The sequence below is a fragment of the Entelurus aequoreus genome, linkage group LG12 (genome assembly GCF_033978785.1).
Source record: "Entelurus aequoreus isolate RoL-2023_Sb linkage group LG12, RoL_Eaeq_v1.1, whole genome shotgun sequence".
NCBI classification, from domain to species: domain Eukaryota; kingdom Metazoa; phylum Chordata; class Actinopteri; order Syngnathiformes; family Syngnathidae; genus Entelurus; species Entelurus aequoreus.
In genome coordinates this window covers 33,884,476-33,903,545 of record NC_084742.1, presented here as the reverse complement: position 1 = coordinate 33,903,545, position 19,070 = coordinate 33,884,476, and the positions used below count along the sequence as shown (strand labels likewise).

Below are 19,070 nucleotides of genomic sequence, written 5' to 3'. Positions count from 1 at the left end.
GTGAGAGGCGACGAGCTGGGGTGGCAATTCTTGTTTCCCCCCGGCTCAAAGCCTGCACGTTGGAGTTCAACCCGGTGGACGAGAGGGTAGCCTCCCTCCGCCTTCGGGTGGGGGGACGGGTCCTGACTGTTGTTTGTGCTTACGCACCAAACAGCAGTTCAGAGTACGTCGAGGCGGCTGATTGGAGCTGTGGCCGCAAGGTAGTTGGTGCCTGTCGTGGCGGTAATCCTAGAACCCGTTGGTGGACACCGACGGTGAGGGATGCCGTCAAGCTGAAGAAGGAGTCCTATCGGGTTCTTTTGGCTCATAGGACTCCGGAGGCAGTGGACAGGTACCGACAGGCCAAGCGGTGAGCGGCTTCGGCGGTCGCGGAGGCAAAAACTCGGACATGGGAGGAGTTTGGAGAAACCATGGAAAACGACTTCCGGACGGCTTCGAAGCGATTCTGGACCACCATCCACCGCCTCAGGAGGGTGAAGCAGTGCACTGTCAACACCGTGTATAGTGCGGATGGTGTTCTGCTGACCTCGACTGCGGATGTTGTGGATCGGTGGAGGGAATACTTCGAAGACCTCCTCAATCCCACCAACACGTCTTCCTATGAGGAAGCAGTGCCTGGGGAATCTGTGGTGGGCTCTCCTATTTCTGGGGCTGAGGTTGCTGAGGTAGTTAAAAAGCTCCTCGGTGGCAAGGCCCCGGGGGTGGATGAGATCCGCCCGGAGTTCCTTAAGGCTCTGGATGCTGTGGGGCTGTCTTGGTTGACAAGACTCTGCAGCATCGCGTGGACATCGGGGGCGGTACCTCTGGATTGGCAGACCGGGGTGGTGGTTCCTCTCTTTAAGAAGGGGAACCGGAGGGTGTGTTCCAACTATCGTGGGATCACACTCCTCAGCCTTCCCGGTAAGGTTTATTCGGGTGTACTGGAGAGGAGGCTACGCTGGATAGTCGGACCTCGGATTCAGGAGGAACAGTGTGGTTTTCGTCCTGGTCGTGGAACTGTGGACCAGCTCTATACTCTCGGCAGGATCCTTGAGGGTGCATGGGAGTTTGCCCAACCAGTCTACATGTGCTTTGTGGACTTGGAGAAGGCATTCGACCGTGTCCCTCGGGAGGTCCTGTGGGGAGTGCTCAGAGAGTATAGGGTATCGGACTGTCTGATTGTGGCGGTCCGCTCCCTGTACGATCAGTGTCAGAGCTTGGTCCGCATTGCCGGCAGTAAGTCGGACACGTTTCCAGTGAGGGTTGGACTCCGCCAAGGCTGCCCTTCGTCACCGATTCTGTTCATAACTTTTATGGACAGAATTTCTAGGCGCAGTCAAGACGTTGAGGGGATCCGGTTTGGTGGCTGCAGGATTAGGTATCTGCTTTTTGCGGATGATGTGGTCCTGATGGCTTCATCCGGCCAGGATCTTCAGCTCTCGCTGGATCGGTTCGCAGCCGAGTGTGAAGCGACTGGGATGAAAATCAGCACCTCCAAGTCCGAGTCCATGGTTCTCGCCCGGAAAAGATTGGAGTGCCATCTCCGGGTTGAGGAGGAGACTCTGCCCCAAGTGGAGGAGTTCAAGTACCTAGGAGTCTTGTTCACGAGTGGGGGAAGAGTGGATCGTGAGGTCGACAGGCGGATCGGTGCGGCGTCTTCAGTAATGCGGACGCTGTATCGATCCGTTGTGGTGAAGAAGGAGCTGAGCCGGAAGGCAAAGCTCTCAATTTACCGGTCGATCTACGTTCCCATCCTCACCTATGGTCATGAGCTTTGGGTTATGACCGAAAGGACAAGATCACGGGTACAGGCGGCCGAAATGAGTTTCCTCCGCCGGGTGGCGGGGCTCTCCCTTAGAGATAGGGTGAGAAGCTCTGCCATACGGGGGGAGCTCAAAGTAAAGCCGCTGCTCCTCCACATCGAGAGGAGCCAGATGAGGTGGTTCGGGCATCTGGTCAGGATGCCACCCGAACGCCTCCCTCGGGAGGTGTTTAGGGCACGTCCAACCGGTAGGAGGCCACGGGGAAGACCCAGGACACGTTGGGAAGACTATGTCTCCCGGCTGGCCTGGAAACGCCTCGGGATCCCCCGGGAGGAGCTGGACGAAGTGGCTGGGGAGAGGAAAGTCTGGGCTTCCCTGCTTAGGCTGCTGCCCCCGCGACCCGACCTCGGATAAGCGGAACAAGATGGATGGATGGATGGCATTTAAACCAGTGTGGGTGGCACTGGGAGCAGGTGGGTAAGGTGTCTTGCCCACGGACACAACGGAAGGATTGCGGAAGCGGGAATTTAACCTGGAACCCTCAAGTTGCTGGCACGGCCACTCTACCAACCGAGCTATGCCACCCCCTGTGATAATTATTCTTTACATATTGTATTATAATAGCATGGCATTAAGTAGTAAAATGTTTCCAATCTATGTATAAACCTATTGTATTATACATTAATAAAATAATTCAAGGCACATTCCTAGTTGCCAAAATTAAGTACATAACATCTCAATAAGATATGTATATATTTTTGTGTTAATCATATATTTGGAGAAACTGTTGGATTTTAATGTCTATTTTTATGTATATTTTAAAAATTAAACATGTACTTTGATTTATCGTAGTGTTTATATTATAGAAAACCTATTAAATAATTGATTTATAATTCTATCCATCCATTTTCTCCCGCTTGTCCCTTTATTGAATGTCAAAATTGCCCCTCATTAATTGTAAACTACATATTATTTTTGAAGTGTCATATACCAATATGTAATATAGACTCTTTTAATGACATTTTATTAACGGATTGTTGGAGCCTAAACCCTCTCAAATTGAAAAATAAGCGCGAAGCACAAAGTTGAGAGTTTATTACACAAAGCATGGTCAGAAGATAGTCATTCAAATTCATTATACAGTTATCTGTCTTTTGGGGTATCCTTCTTTATGCGCCTCCTGTGGTACCTGTAAATAGTGGAAAAAACATATTGCATTATGGTTTTATTTTTTTATTTTTTTTATTGTCTCGACTTACTGTCCTACTGGATACCAGCGGTGTTTGGAGGTGTAAAACATCTTGCTCAGCTCCTCTATGGAGGGACCCTTGTTGCCCCTCAGCACCTCCTTGCTAAGGTGGGCCTTCAGAACCTGGTCGTGGTTTTCGGGCACGTCGCGAACCGGGTCCGGCCTTTTGATAGGCTGCAAGATGCCACAAGAGAAGGTTCCTCACCATTCATCACCAATCTATGAAGCAGCAATGAGAATACTATGAAGCAGGTGGGGTCTCCTACCTGGGTGAGCTCATAGGGAAAGTCCACAGCTGGATGGTAACACACCACCGTGTTTCCATCTGAAGTCAAACCGACCTCCACGTCACTGCAACACAAGATAAAGTTTTATTCAACAAATCACAACAAACTAGGGATGTACCAGTATTGTAGATACAGCAGTATTGCTGTTTCAAAATTGTCATAATAATGCTATGACGGTATAATACGGAAACTCTGTGAGTGTAGTTTTTTCTGGCACTTGTATTGGCCAGTCTGAAAATAAACTATATCTCCCAAAATCCTTTGCGCAGCGACCGGCAGTTCACCAAAATCCATCTACAACTTTTTGAGTTCTGTTGCTAGCAGACAAACAAAACCTGGCGAAAACAAAACCTCTTTGGCGGAGGTATTAAAATCTGCTTACTGCAAACCAAAGCGCACCAACTTCGTCTCAAGCTTTTCCTAGCCCGTCACGGCGCATCGCTGCGGAGGGAAAGCCTCTGGTGGGAGCGCAGACATGGCACAATACCAGTAATATGAGAAGCTACTTGATAAATCATCAACCGAAAAATATAATTGAACGTCAATTTTTTAGGTATTTTCATTAACAAAAGATAAATTGTAAGTGAACTTTTCTGACAATTAACATTATCCAAAATAATTTAAAAAATGTCCACTGTAGAGGACACTGCTTCTCAGAAAGTAAAAGTTGAAAAACACTAAATTGTACATTACTGTTTTTACACTTATTCCACTGGATGTTTACATTTTCACTTTAGAGAATCAAATGTTAAATTAAAAAATATATATATTTGCTTGTAACAGTGGTCTCTTTCAGCAATATACTTTGCACTTATAATACATATTAGTATAGTAAAATATACAAAACCCAAAACCAGTGAAGTTGGCACGCTGTGTAAATCGTAAATAAAAAAAGAACACAATGATTTACAAATCCTTTTCAACTTATATTCAATTGAATAGACTGCAAAGACAAGATATTTAATGTTCAAACTGAGAAACGTAATGTTTTTTGCAAACAATCATTAACTTAGAATGTAGTGGCAGCAACACACAGCAAAAAAGTTGGCACAGGGGCATTTTTACCACTGTGCTACATGGCCTTTCCTTTTAACAACACTCAGTTAACGTTTGAGAACTGAGGAGACAAATTTTTTAAGCTTTTCAGGTGGAATTCTTTCCCATTCTTGCTTGATGTACAGCTTAAGTTGTTCAACAGTCCGGGGTCTCCGTTGAGGTATTTTAGGCTTCATATTGCGCCACACATTTTCAATGGGAGACAGGTCTGGACTACAGGCAGGCCAGTCTAGTACCCGCAGTCTTTTACTATGAAGCCATGCTGTTGTAACACGTGGCTTGGCATTGTCTTGCTGAAATAAGCAGGGGCGTCCATAATAACGTTGCTTGGATGGCAACATATGTTGCTCCAAAACTTGTATGTACCTTTCAGCATTAAATGTGCCCTCACAGATGTGTAAGTTACCCATGTCTTGGGCACTAATACACACCCGTACCATCACAGATTCTGGCTTTTGAACTTTGCGCCTATGACAATCCGGATGGTTCTTTTCCTCTTTGGTCCCGAGGACACTATGTCAAGTTTCCAAAAACAATTTGAAATGTGGACTCGTCAGACCACAGAACACTTTTCCACTTTGTTTTAGTCCATCTTAGATGAGCTCAGGCCCAGCGAAGCCAGCTGCGTTTCTGGGTGCTGTTGATAAATGGCTTTCGCTTTGCATAGTAGAGTTTTAACTTGCGCTTACAGATGTAGCGACTAACTGTAGTTATCGACAGTGGTTTTCTGAAGTGTTCCTGAGCCCATGTGGTGATATCCTTTACACACAGATGTCGCTTTTTGATGCAGTACCGCCTGAGGGATCGAAGGTCCGTTAAACCATCGCTTACATGCAGTGATTTCGCCAGATTTTCTGAACCTTTTAATGATATTAAGGACCGTAGATGGTGAAATCCCTAAATTCCTTGCAATAGCTCATTGAGAAATGTTGTTCTTTAACTGTTGGACAATTTGCTCACACATTTGTTCACAGAGTGGTGACCCTCACCCCATCCTTGTTTGTGAATTACTGAGCATTTCATGGAAGCTGCTTTTATACCCAATCATGGCACCCACCTGTTCCCAATTTGCCTGTTCACCTGTGGGATGTTCCGGATAAGTGTTTGATGAGCATTCCTCAACTTTCTCAGTCTTTTTTGCCACCTGTGCTAGCTTTTTTGAAACATGTTGCATGCATCAAATTCCAAATGAGCTAATATTTGCAACAAATTAAGTTTTCCTTTTTGAACGTTAAGTATCTCGTCTTTGCAGTCTATTCAGTTAAATATAAGTTGAAAATGATTTGCAAATCATTGTATTTTGTTTGTATTTACGATTTACAAAACGTGTCAACTTCACTGGTTTTGGAGTTTGTATTAGAACATCTTTGCATTACGGTTGTGTTCAATTACAGTAAGTGAGTTTATCCTAGACATTCTTGCCACTTCTTTTCATAAACTATGGCATTTTTACCAAACGTTTTTTGGTCAATAATACAATAATATCGTAATTTGGCCTTAATACCGTAACAATATCGTACCTTGAGATTTTGATATCGTTACATCACTGCAATGACCAAACCTTGCGGAAAGTGAATGAGAACAAACCTGCATTCATCTATTGAAGGACCACGGACATTAGAAGCTTCTCGAAATGGAAGCAACCATGCTGCAAAAGGAGAATACAGCGTGATACAAATGAAGAAACACGTTTCCCATATTTGAAAGCCTATGTGTGTCAACAACTTAGCGTCAATGTCAAGCGAGCATAGCTTTGTTCACAATATAGAAGACAGCGGCAAACAAACGCACCAATGTTTTTTTTAATACAAAAAATATATAAAAATTCATAAATAAAACGAAGTACTATTTACCTTGATAATGCCGTAATCTGCAGCAATTTAAAAGTCTGTTAATATTGCTGAAATAACCAAATGCCATGTTGCTAGCGCCGAGCCAGTGTGTACTGCTGTTTGACGTCCGGGTCATATAATGAAACATACATCGGTTCCGCACCGAAATGGTTCCCCCACTTAACACTGTTTAACGACCTAAAATCATATCATGCGACTTTTAAATAAGTCCTTTATTGTTTTGGTGGTTGTCATTAAAAGCAACAAAGGTTTAAAAGCAGTGTTATTATTGCATTTATCACATAAACCAAATGACTTCTAATGTTGGTCAACACGTTTAGTCATATGTGTAATGACAATAATAGAACAAATACAAAGTTTGCATTTAAAAAAAAATCAATCAATTTTTCTACACCTTTTATTTAAGTAGGCAAGAAAATAAAATAAAAAAGACACATGTGCAATTGTTTTAAAACAGACAATTTTGCTGCCGTCACCTCACAAATGACAAGCCCAACATTATCAACTTCTATATGAAAGTGTTTCTTTGAGTGAACTTTAAGGTGTCACACCGTGAACACACTCCACCATGAAGGAAACAATTTATTTCTATTTTTAAGCTGTTGTTGCCACTACGCGGTGTCCATCTGCGCTGCTGCTGAGCCTGCGTTCACCACCAAGCGCTCACGACCGCCAAACACCTCTGCCACTAAAAGCAAACAAACACAATTCAACAGAATGCGCTTTTAACAGGAAACATGTTTTTGTCATACCTGTTGCAACATCACTTAAATCCCAAACTCGTAAGCCATCTTTCTGTCCTCCAAAGGCGTAAGTGAAGGGTCGATCGGGGCAGCATGATGTGCAGAACAGGACACCCTGCACACACACGGAGATAAAGTGTCATCAAGTGTGGGTGGATGACAACACAGACGCTGTAAATTTTTACCATTTTCATGTCCCTTGAATGCACCAACTTGGGTTTGTCGCCCAAAATGTCCCAAATTTTAACATGTTTGTCTGCCGACGACGTGACCAAACATCCTTTGATCTGGCTGCTGAGAGACAAACCTAAAAAAAACACGTAGTGTAATATAGATAGAGGACTATAAAGCATACCGCCCGGACAATGCTCACCTGACACTTCTTCATCATGTGCTTTGAGTGTAAAAACAGGTTTATCGGAGCGAGCGTCCAGACAGTAGACAAAGCCGTCATCTGTGCTGGCCTGGAACACAACCACACAATCAGCTGTGTCTAATATCATGACTCCCCACGTCCTTTAAAAAGGTCATACCAGGAAATTACACGGCGAGAAGTGGTTCCACACAAGACGTTCGACCTGACCGCTGAACCTCCACGTGCGGTAACTGGTGTCGGGGCTGCGGCAGTCGTACAGGAGCGCCGTTCTGTGAGAGTGCAAAAGGTGGGTTTCAAGCCTGCAATGTTTAACCAACGAGACAATTGGTGGAGGATGTACTTGTCGTAAGATCCAGAGAGGAGAGTTTGCGCCTCGAAGGGGTGGAAAGCCAACGTTTGCACCTAGAATGTAGGACAATAGATGAGCAGGAGTCAGCATGCACACATGCCGTCACTTACTTTATCAGTGTGTCTGCAAAGGGAGCTGGCTGCTTTGCCTTGACAAAGATCCCACACGATGACAGTCTCGTCAGCTGATGCACTGGCCAAGACATTCCTAAAGTTAAGAGTAGAAAACCGCATAAAAATTGTGTTTTTATGCACACACACATTCATATTGTGGGGGTGGGGGTGGGGGTGGGGGGGGGGTGGGGGGGGGGATACCTTATTTTTCGGAGTATAAGTTGCACCGGCCGAAAATGCATAATAAAGAAGGAAAAAAACATATATAGGTCGCACTGGAGTATAAGTCACATTTTTTGGGGAAATGTATTTGATAAAACCCAACACCAAGAATAGACATTTGAAAGGCAATTTAAAACAAACAAAGAATTTAGTGAACAACAGGCTGAATAAGTGTACGTTATATGACACATAAATAACCAACTGAGAACGTGCCTGGTATGTTAACGTAACATATTATGGTAAGAGTCATTCAAATAACTATAACATATAGAACATGCTATACGTTTACCAAACAATCTGTCACTCCTAATCGCTAAATCCGATGAAATATTTTACGTCTAGTCTCTTACGTGAATGAGCTAAATAATATTATTTGATATTTTACGGTAATGTGTTAATAATTTCACACATAAGTCGCTCCTGAGTATAAGTCGCACCCCCGGCCAAACTATGAAAAAAACTGCGACTTATAGTCTGAAAAATACAGTACACCAGCAAAGCGGCTCATTGACAAACCTGACCAGCTTGTTCCAGGATAAATCCAACACAGCATCCGTGTGTCCCTCCATGGGCTGCACTGCTGCTGCTGCTGCACCCTATCCATCAACAATCAAGTCAATAAAATGTGTGTACCACTCACACATACTCAAAAGAAAAAGTAAAGTGCCTTCTTGCTCTTCTTTTTCTTTTTAGTCGCCTTTTTGCTGCCAAGAGTGAAGGCGGGCTCTAAACAATCCACCACGTCCAGATCCCACACGTCAATCTGTGGCATCATGCTGCCCACAGCCGCATAGTTACCTGGGAAGGGTCATGTGACAAAGGCAAGTTTATCTATAAAGCACAATTCCTAAAAAAACAATTCAAAGTGCTTTACAGATGCATACATTTACAGCAAATATATATAATAATCAGCCTCAATTAAACTTAAAGAGTGCTGTAGATGCCATATATCAGGGGTCACCAACCTTTTTGAAACCAAGAGCTACTTCTTGGGTACTGATTAATGCGAAGGGCTACCAGTTTGATACACACTTAAATAAATTGCCAGAAATAGCCAATTTGGTCAATTTACCTTTAACTCTACGTTATTATTAATAATTAATGATATTTATCTTTGTGGAAACACTGATCATCTTAATGATTTCTCACATTAAATATATATAGAAACAGATATTGCAACACTTTATTTTTATATTTTCTCTAAGTGCACATTTTTCAAATTGAACATTTTCAAATGATCACCTCTATGACAGTCTTGTGAAATCACAACATCCCATTTTAACTAGCTAGCCACTAACATTTTTTTAACAAATCATGAATTACTTTGCACCATATTTGTACAAATAATAACTCATGTAAAATAAAAAAATAAAAAAAGAATAATTTATGGAACATCATTAGTAATGTTTCCTGATTAAGATTAATTTTAGAATTTTGATGACATGTTTTAAATAGGTTAAAATCCAATCTGCACTTTGTTAGAATATATAACAAATTGGACCAAGCTATATTTCTAACAAAGACAAATCATTATTTCTTCTAGATTTTCCAGAACAAAAATTTTAAAAGAAATTCAAAAGACTTTGAAATAAGATTTTAATTTGATTCTACAGATTTTCTAGATTTGCCAGAATATTGTTTTTGAATTTTAATTATAAGTTTGAAGAAATATTTCACAAATATTATTCGTCGAAAAAACAGAAGCTAAAATGAAAAATTAAATTACAATTTATTTATTATACTTTAAAATTAAAAAAATTAATTTACTTGAACATTGATTTCAATTGTCAGGAAAGAAGAGGAAGGAATTTAAAAGGTAAAAAGGTATATGTGTTTAAAAATCCTAAAATCATTTTCAAGGTTGTATATTTTCTCTAAAATTGTCTTTCTGAAAGTTATAAGAAGCAAAGTAAAAAAATAAATGAATTTATTCAAACAAGTGAAGACCAAGTCTTTAAAATATTTTCTTGGATTTTCAAATTCTATTTGAGTTTTGTCTCTCTTAGAATTAAAAATGTCGAGCAAAGCGAGACCAGCTTGCTAGTTGTGGGGAGGCGGGGCCGGCGGACCGACGACGCCCGCTCCAAGATGGCGGCGAGGAGGCGTGGACGAGCGAGCGGCAAGGTGGGGCGCGCTGGGAGCGACGCCGCCATCAGCATAAGGTGCGTGGAGCGCGCAGCTGTGGACAGTGCAATCACCCTCTCGGACCGTATAAAAGGGTGAGAGACGTGAACATCAAGGGAGGAGACGGAGAAAGACGGTGGACGGGAGGAAACCATCCTCTGCTGCCTCGCAAACGACGGCGACGTGCTGCTGAAAAGCAGACGGCGGACGGGAGGAAACCATTCGTGTGCTCACGTGAGAAAAAAGGCAGCTGCTGAAAAGCACGCAAAAGACTGATTGAAATAATGAAGAAGTCTAAACCGTCTCACGACAATGTCTTCCCTGGATGGTTCTGAGAACCCGCACTACAGTTAGGACTGTCACACTAGTAAATAAATACAATTTAAAAAATAGAGGCAGCTCACTGGTAAGTGCTGCTATTTCAGCTATTTTTAGAACAGGCCAGCGGGCGACTCATCTGGTCCTTACGGGCGACCTGGTGCCCGCGGGCACCGCGTTGGTGACTCCTGCCATATATGGTTATGGAAATGTATATTTTATCTCTGAATTAATCCAAGGGAATTTATGTTTGAAGTATTATAAGTATAAACCATTGCATATTTTCTGTATTTAATTTATTTATGATAGTTGGCTGAAAAATTGTTTTCAAAATGGTACTGTGTGTTTTAAGAGTACCGGTATTTAGGCTGATTGCTGCAGTGGGGCCAGGTGTGAATAAATGTAGCTGTTTGGCACAATTAAGGGACTCTCACGGCTTTTCTGACCATGTATTACAAGTGGACCAACCGTGTTGTTGTGTTTGTATGACATGCAATATTGTGAAAATAAGGAATTATGATGTATTGTAAAATAAGGAATACGATGTATTGTAGTTCAAATAAATGTACAGCACAGCAACTGGCGGACTTAAAACTTTATTGGTACATGTGTCAGCCACAGATTCCTCTTACCGACGATATACCTTCAGTTGTCATGTTCACACTTTAAAAAACATGGTTTCAGCCTGGATTTCAACCAAAAGTTGAGGCTTGTCTCATATCGTTTAAAAGTATGCTACAAATTGGTTTGTTTAATTAAATAACTTAACCCCCATTAAGATTTATTTAATATAATATTTTATTCTTTTTTAATGAAATGTATTCTATAATGTATAGGCTTGAGGCTTTCTTACATGAAGATTTTGGACCCAAGTTAGAAAAAATAATATTAACAAAATATTTTTATGATAATAGGATTTATTATCTTTATTTTTAAATAATCATATGTCTTTGATGCTGTTTTATTAATCTTGTTTTGAAATTTAATTTAAATTTAGATAAAAAAAAAAAAATATTTTATTTCCATTTTTCAGATTGTCCTTTTTGTGGTCGCAAGGGGGGGCTGTATCTTTGTTGGCACTGCGATGAAGTGGCGACTTGTCCAGGGTGTACCCCGCCTTCTGACCGAATGCAGCTGGGATAGGCTCCCAGCTGCACTTCATCGCAGTGCCAACAAAGATAGACAGATACCCATTAAAAATTCGAAACAATTAAGGTTGCATCATATATGGACTTTCTTACATGAAGATTCTTGTGGGTTTGGATCAAAGTTGAGCCACTGAATGCTGAGGGGGTAAGCTGGCAGCAGAATGTCGTGATGCACATACAGAGAGTTCTCCTCAGTGTTATAAACTGCAAAATAAAATATCAGATTTCAATGGAGTGATTTAAAAAAGTGGTGTATTGCGTCATGTGCAAAGATATTTACCATAGACCTCCAGGTTACAGCAATCCTTCTCAGCCCTGCCAGCCAGGATGAGGTTGTCCGTGGGCTTAATTTGGAAGTCGTCTCGCTCATATTGATCCTGAAAATATAAAGATATAAAAATGTTAAGTGGTGCTGTTCTTTGTAAATGTGGCGTCGGACTCACAGTATCTTTAAGAGTGACGTAAGGGTCTTCGTCATTCGAGCCGAACATGGTGAGGCCGGCCAGGCTGTTGCCGAGGTTGGTTGTTGCTACATTGAAACCACACAGTCATATTAATTCACTCACAAGACCAAATAATTAGTCTCTTACCTATATCATCTTCATCATAATTATCCAGGCCGTATTCTGCTAGCTCATCCTCCTCTGTTCCTCTGCTTTCCTCATTTTGAGCAATGGCAGCATCCACAATGTCGTTAGGACTTTGATCAGCTACAATGCCAGCATCAACCTCGTCCTCGTCCTCTTCATCAGCTGCTTGATTCCTGCTTTCAATGAAAACATACTTCATCTTCATACTTCAATTTACGGTCTGTGTTGACTAACAAGACATCAAGATGGAGCCGAAGCAGAGTTTCTTAACATGGAGATATTCTCACTACTTTTCTTTTGTCGAGCACAAAGAAAATAACATTTTAGTTAAATGTAAGTTGTGTCTTGGATCAAAGATCCTATCTACTGCCCAAAACAGCAATTCAAATCTGCTGAAATAGCTACAAAAGCCACATGCTTTGACGAAGCTAGTAAAGAGATACACACAGCGGCTGAATTTTAACGGAGGGACTGCTAGCCAGGACAACATTGATAGAGCCATTGCAGCGTATGTGCTAGAAGACATGCAGGCTATTTCTACAGTGGAGTCACCCGATTTCAGGCAGCTGAACACAGTGGACAATGAGTACATAAACATGGAAAGCAAGCTAAAGAAAACACTACAAACTCTGCCTCTGCTCATCATTCATCACTGAAGGTACACACTGTCAGTTCTCTTAAATACTCTTTCATTCTAGACTTCTAGAGTGTTTGATTATCACATCATTCTAAATATATAAATGATAAATGGGTTATACTTGTATAGCGCTTTTCTACCTTCAAGGTACTCAAAGCGCTTTGACAGTATTTCCACATTCACACACACATTCACACACTGATGGCGGGAGCTGCCATGCAAGGCGCTAACCAGCAGCCATCAGGAGCAAGGTTGAAGTGTCTTGCCCAAGGACACAACGGACGTGACTAGGATGGTAGAAGGTGGGGATTGAACCCCAGTAACCAGCAACCCTCCAATTGCTGGCCCGGCCACTTTACCAACTTCGCCACGCTATAGACTATAAAGTTCACAAACATAAAAAGGATCCTAGTGGTCCAGGCCAATCTTTCCTTTTCTCTAAACTAAAACTTGGGAAATGCGTAGAGTGTTCTGGCTTCACTGAAGACATGATTTTATTTCACAATTCCTTGAGAGAAACAAACGCCTGATTAGGCGTGTGTATAGCAGTATGTGTGCTGTATATAGTGACATGACATATAATCATGTCATGTGTGCCTTCCTTGGGTGAAGCCAGGTTTACAGCTATGTTGTGACATGTTATTATGTGGTTTGTTACTTATGTATGTTATGTTGCAGCTATTTAAAATAGTTTTGTCAATTTGTTCTGGCCTGAAATAAATTGGCCCTTTGAAACATATCTTTGTCTTTGTGTGTTGTATGTAGACCACATTGCTTAGCAGAGTTCAGTGATGCAAATGCATGTCAAGTTGATCAACAGATTGTATTATTCTCCAGTGCAATAACAGTACTGAAATGAAGGCTAAAAGGGCATTAATGGGAGCCTTAAATAAAATTCAAAAAAAGAAGTAATTACATTTTTGGTGTAAGTAACTGAGTTACTTTTTAAATAAAGTAACTAGAAACTAGTTACTGGTTTTCAGTAACTAACCCAACACTGATGATTAGTAATACTGCACGTTACAAAAAATATGTATAACATTGTTCATTACAGTTATTAGTCCTGCACGTTACAACAATTATTTATTAATATTGCATATCAAAACACGTATGAACAATTCTGCACATTCCAACAATTAATAATTCTTCACATTCCAACATACCCCAGCTCCTCCTTTGCTTCATTAATGATGCGTTGCAGCTCTTCTTGGCTTAACTCGACCTGTATTAAGATTAAATTCTTTAATAATAAAAATATGCACTGATAGATGAGCAACTTCATAAAATAGCGCTAAAACTGTCATTAAAAACCACACATGGGGTGTTTAACTACTTTGTTGACACATTAGCAGCCGAGCCGCTAGCATTAGCTAGCTACCCTACGCGACTACTTACTTTGTCTGGGGTTTCCTTGGCAGCACCTCGCATCACCCAGCCAACACAAGTAATCTGAGAACTCATGTTTTAATAACTAAATTTGTAAATATAACAAGTGTATTTAAAAAAAAAATCAGCACAAACAGGCAGTAGTGCTACATGTGTTTAAGGGGGTCCTGTGTCGCATTACGACGACGCCACAAATGCGACAACACTTGAGTGCCTGATCAAAAATGCGTAAACGTGACCTCGTAATACCTTTACTGGTGTGTAAAATATTAAATTAGATTATTGGACGTGCTAGATACAATTCAAATAGATTACAGTAGTTTTATAGGCATTGTGAATAATAGAATGGTGCATACAAACTTTATTATTGTCTTACCATGAATTGATTAACGTGGACCCCGACTTAAACAAGTTGAAAAACTTATTGGGGTGTTACCATTTTGTGGTCAATTGTACGGAATATGTACTGTACTGTGTAATCTACTAATAAAAGTTTCAATCAATCAATCAATTCAAATGACAAAAAAGATTTGAAGCATACGTTACGATAAAACTGTTTTAATTTGTCTGTATAAAAGTAGACGGATGCTGTTTATAGTGGTAATAATACAGCAGAGGTGTGATTTCAACATATATATACACACAACATCCAACATGCAGTCAAAGTAATGTGCAGTGCAGTGCACATTCTGCGCCCTGCTCATAAAAAAAGTGCAGTCTGATAAATGAGTAGTTTTAACTGATCATATAAACAAAGACCAGGACGATTAATTGTAGAAAAAAAGAGTCACACAGACAAGAGAAAGTTTGGCTTAGTAGCTGAATGAACATGAACTATGTAGCTGTAAACAGATATAATACACTAGGGTCTAACCTTAAAATATTAGGCACAATATTCTTAGCTTGTCTTTTAAAATCTCAATGTTTGCATTGTGTGCATTAAATAATACTGAAGAATGTCAGCATTTCACCAGTAACTCTGATTCTAACTTCATGATGTATGCTGACTGTAACTTGTGATTGTTCTGACAGCTTCTGCACAGTCAGCAGAACATTGCTGCATATAATCAATGTGTCTCCTTATTGTCCATCTAATTCTGATTCTGTTTGTGTGTTTTCTACAAATCGAAATCAAGCTCAGTGTCCTCCGTTGAAAGCTTCGGCCGCTTCAGGCGTTTGGTGACCAGCTTGAGGTTGGTTTCGTGGAGGATGACCTGGGTCAAGTACTTCTCTCGTTTGATTTGCTCTCTGACAGCGTACGGGATGTCAGGGATGACGTAGGACAGGATAAACTTGGTCAGGTAAACAATGTGCTGTAAAGAAGGACATCCATTAGTGGAACTCGACTCATTAGGAGTGTGTGACTTCCTGTTGGTGTTCCTACCTCCACAACAATGATGAACGCCATTTTGGCAGCGATCACATGCCAGTAGTAGATATTGTGCTCGTACTCCTTAGGGTGCCCTGGGGGGTATCGAAAATCTCGATACCTCAAAAAAAATTACAAAAAATAAATATCAACTATTGTTTATTTTTTTCTTTTAAATGTTATTTCCATTTAGTGTTTTTTTTTTTAATAACTTGAGGCTTTCTTCCAAATGAGATTATTCAGGGTTTGAAACAAAGTTAGAAAAATATATATATAAAAAAAAAAATTTCCTAAAAAAAAATTGCAAACATTTTCAAATGAATTATATTCTATTGTATATGGACCTGATGTTTCTTTACATTAATATTCTACAGAATTTTGATCCTTTTTAGAAAACATTTTCTTTTATTAATTTGTTTATTAAAAAATTAAGATGTATTTTTTAAAATTGCACTGTTTTAATTATTGAATACGTTTTATATGGACTGGAGATATACGAAAATATTTTTTTACGATTTGGGTCAGAGCTTGAAAGTATTTGAAAAGATTTCCTTTTTTTTTTTTTACAAATTAATTTATTCTAGTTATAATTTATTTGTCTTTAATTATTTAAATTCTGTTTAATATGGACATGAAACTTTGAATCTTAAGATCAAAGCTAAAAAACATCAAAAAATGATATCCATTCATCCATCCATTTTCTACCGCTTGTCCCGTTCGGGGTCGCGGGGGTGCTGGAGCCTATCTCAGTTGCATTCGGGCGGAAGGCGCCACCTCATCGCAGGGCCAACACAGATAGACAGACAACATATATCAAGTATCTTAATTTTTTTTACAAATTAATTTATTTCAATCATTATTTCTTTACATTTAATATTTCATTATTTTTAATTATGACTTGTGGCATCTTACATTAATTTTATTTTTAGAATCAATGTTTGTACAATAACATTGTGTATTGTTTTTTATTAAAAAATTACTTAACTAAATCAAGATTAAACACAATTTATGATTATTCAAAAAAAACATTTATTTCATGTTATGTTAAAAAAAACAACAGGTAATTTATTGAGTTTTGAAACTCAAGTGAGTGGGTTAAGATCTTCTCCACTTTGTACCTGCAGGTGGTGATGTTGTATGGCGTGCTTAGCGGCCTGCTGTAGTTGGAAAAATGGCTGACGTTGAAAACGGACAAGGAACTGTGGATGTAGCCCTGCATGGTGTGAGAAGGGTACTCTCCATAGGGATACACGGAGAAGGACCAGTAGTACACCAAGCGTGGGATCATATCCGAGGTAAAGGCGATGATCATGGCCTGCAATTTTATCCAAAATTAATGACATCAGGACTGATTAAGGCACGGTTCAAAACATGACTCACGTTGGTGGCGACGGCCAAAATGGCGACGCCTTGAAGGATGGGCTGCCAGGCACCGATGTCTTGAGCCTTCTCGGGAACGATACGGCGGAACTGCGTGGTGATTTTCCAGGCGTCCACACGGATTTCAAACAGGTTGTTGACGAGCGCCAGGACCGGAGCCAGAGGGAAGGAGGCCACAAAGAGGGTGACGAAGCCAAACTGGATGACTGAACACGGAGGGGAGGAAACGTAAAACACTTTCTTCTCTGCTTCAGAATGTCACAGCACATGCTGGAATCCATTTTTGCCTCAATGATCCTCATCTCCTCAGAGCTAGAAGCACTCATGTACAACTTTATTACCTCACAGATTAGTAGACAAATGGGTCGTAAATCTATTCTGCTACACAAGTTGTACACTGACTACTTCTAAGTAAATTCATTTCTACAGCATTGTCCCTTTTGAATATTTGATAAACATACCTGCTGTAATGTGATGTGAGGGCTGTACTTTAGTGATATGCTGTATTTGTATGTACCGTATTTTTCGGACTATAAGTGGCAGTTTTTGTCATAGTTTGGCCGGGGGTGCGACTTATACTCAGGAGCGACTTATGTGTGAAATTATTAACACATTACCGTAAAATTTTAAATAATATTATTTAGCTCATTCACGTAAGAGACTAGACGTATAAAATTTAATGGGATTTAGCGATTAGGAGTGACAGATTGTTTGGTAAACGTATAGCATGTTCTATATGTTATAGTTATTTGAATGACTCTCACCATAATATGTTACGTTAACATACCAGGCACGTTCTCACTTGGTATTTATGCGTCATATAACGTACACTTATTCAGCCTGTTGTTCACTATTCTTTATTTATTTTAAATTGCCTTTCAAATGTCTATTCTTGGTGTTGGGTTTTATCAAATAAATTTCCCCAAAAAATGCGACTTATACTCCAGTGCGACTTATATGTTTTTTTCCTTCTTTATTATGCATTTTCGGCCGGTGCGACTTATATTCCGGAGCGACTTGTAGTCCGAAAAATACGGTACAGTGTTTAAAAGGTACATTCTTGGATTCCTTCTCTCTGCTTTGAAGGGGTCATATATGATTTTTTTCTACGTTTAAAACACTTCCTTGTTGTCTACACAACATGAAATGGTGGTTCTTTGGTCAAAATGTTGTATGGATTATGTTTTACAGACCGCTTTGAAGCCGCTTTCTGACCGTCTCTTCAGGATCCGCCGTTTTGAGGGCGGTCTTATTTACGAGCCTCCACTTCAACTGTGTCTTCTCAGCCATGTTGTAGTTTTTAGCGCTTCCATATGGAGTCTACTGACAGATATAAATTAGAACTATATGCTACTTTGTATGAGAAATGGCAACATGTGCATGTACAAGCCAGTGTGCCCCACAACAAGATGATAGACAAAAACAATGTCGGACTACAACTGAATAAAAACGTCAGACTTGTGCAATGCTCTTCAGGTAAACCTTTACCATGTATGGAGATATCTGCAGACGTCACATGTTGGAAAATATCACAAGTCAGGTCAAATTCAAAAAAACTCGTTTGGAACAAGCTTGGAAGAAGACATTTGAAATCTAGGGATGTGGGCACCCTTTGAGAAAAAAAGAGGAAAACTAAGAAAAAAAGAAGAAACTTTCTATTGGCACAAAGTGCTGCCACCCAAACACAGGAAGAAAATTTAGAAATTCAAGACTACATTTCCTGCAATTGGGTGCATTTCTACTAAATTTTTTACCTTTAGATTTATTCTCATGTACCAACCTCTTTTGGCTATCTTTTAGACACATGTCCCATGTTATGTACCACATCATTTTTAGTTTCATTAATTGTAAATATTATCATTGATAATATTCTATAACATGCATGCAAAGAACTCAGAAAACATTTCCCATTTGGCAAGTCTATCCTGTAGCCACGCCCCCTCGGGTAATATACTTCCGGTGTCGTGACCTCTGTTTACAATCCGTCATGTCAAAAATATGCCTTCTTGCTGGCTACTAATAAATACTCTATAACAGGGGTGTCAAACTCAAATTCAGAGTGGGCCAACATTTAAAACTGATCAAAGCCGCGGGCCAAGGTTGAACAAATTAACCTTTTAATAGGGAC

The 19,070-nt window shown here is 40.3% G+C and overlaps 4 protein-coding genes across 5 annotated transcripts in view; 1 reads left to right on the top strand and 3 right to left on the bottom strand.

Moving 5' to 3' along the window:
* The window catches only part of LOC133662056 (uncharacterized), a 268,044-nt gene that overhangs the window by 93,683 nt on the left and 155,291 nt on the right, over positions 1-19,070 (top strand). The window lies entirely within an intron of this gene.
* On the bottom strand, positions 2,823-6,351 carry mrpl42 (mitochondrial ribosomal protein L42). The gene is made up of 5 exons (XM_062065732.1): positions 6,188-6,351; positions 5,922-5,982; positions 3,258-3,342; positions 3,002-3,165; positions 2,823-2,931 (listed from the first exon to the last, which is right to left on the bottom strand). Exons 1-5 carry the CDS (start codon positions 6,312-6,314, stop codon positions 2,886-2,888), a joined length of 483 nt encoding a protein of 160 aa, XP_061921716.1. The 5' UTR covers positions 6,315-6,351; the 3' UTR covers positions 2,823-2,885.
* Positions 6,567-14,416, bottom strand: pwp1 (PWP1 homolog, endonuclein). 2 transcript variants are annotated; one of them, XM_062065724.1, is made up of 15 exons: positions 14,203-14,416; positions 13,971-14,029; positions 12,171-12,346; positions 12,024-12,109; positions 11,861-11,957; positions 11,674-11,784; positions 8,658-8,788; positions 8,507-8,586; positions 7,766-7,862; positions 7,647-7,708; positions 7,464-7,575; positions 7,304-7,394; positions 7,116-7,237; positions 6,940-7,045; positions 6,567-6,875 (listed from the first exon to the last, which is right to left on the bottom strand). In XM_062065724.1, exons 1-15 carry the CDS (start codon positions 14,266-14,268, stop codon positions 6,799-6,801), a joined length of 1,473 nt encoding a protein of 490 aa, XP_061921708.1. In that variant the 5' UTR covers positions 14,269-14,416; the 3' UTR covers positions 6,567-6,798. The 2 variants fall into 2 exon arrangements, with proteins under 2 accessions (XP_061921708.1, XP_061921709.1); XM_062065725.1 differs by having other exon boundaries at positions 12,171-12,343; positions 14,203-14,415.
* The window catches only part of ano6 (anoctamin 6), a 32,130-nt gene continuing 27,807 nt past the window's right edge, over positions 14,748-19,070 (bottom strand). Inside the window, exons 17-20 of the mRNA XM_062065714.1 lie at positions 16,943-17,148; positions 16,681-16,877; positions 15,578-15,683; positions 14,748-15,506 (exon numbers count right to left, since the gene is read on the bottom strand). Of these exons, the coding sequence (XP_061921698.1) occupies positions 15,312-15,506; positions 15,578-15,683; positions 16,681-16,877; positions 16,943-17,148 (704 nt within the window). The 3' untranslated portion in view covers positions 14,748-15,311. The remainder of the gene's footprint in view (positions 15,507-15,577; positions 15,684-16,680; positions 16,878-16,942; positions 17,149-19,070) is intronic.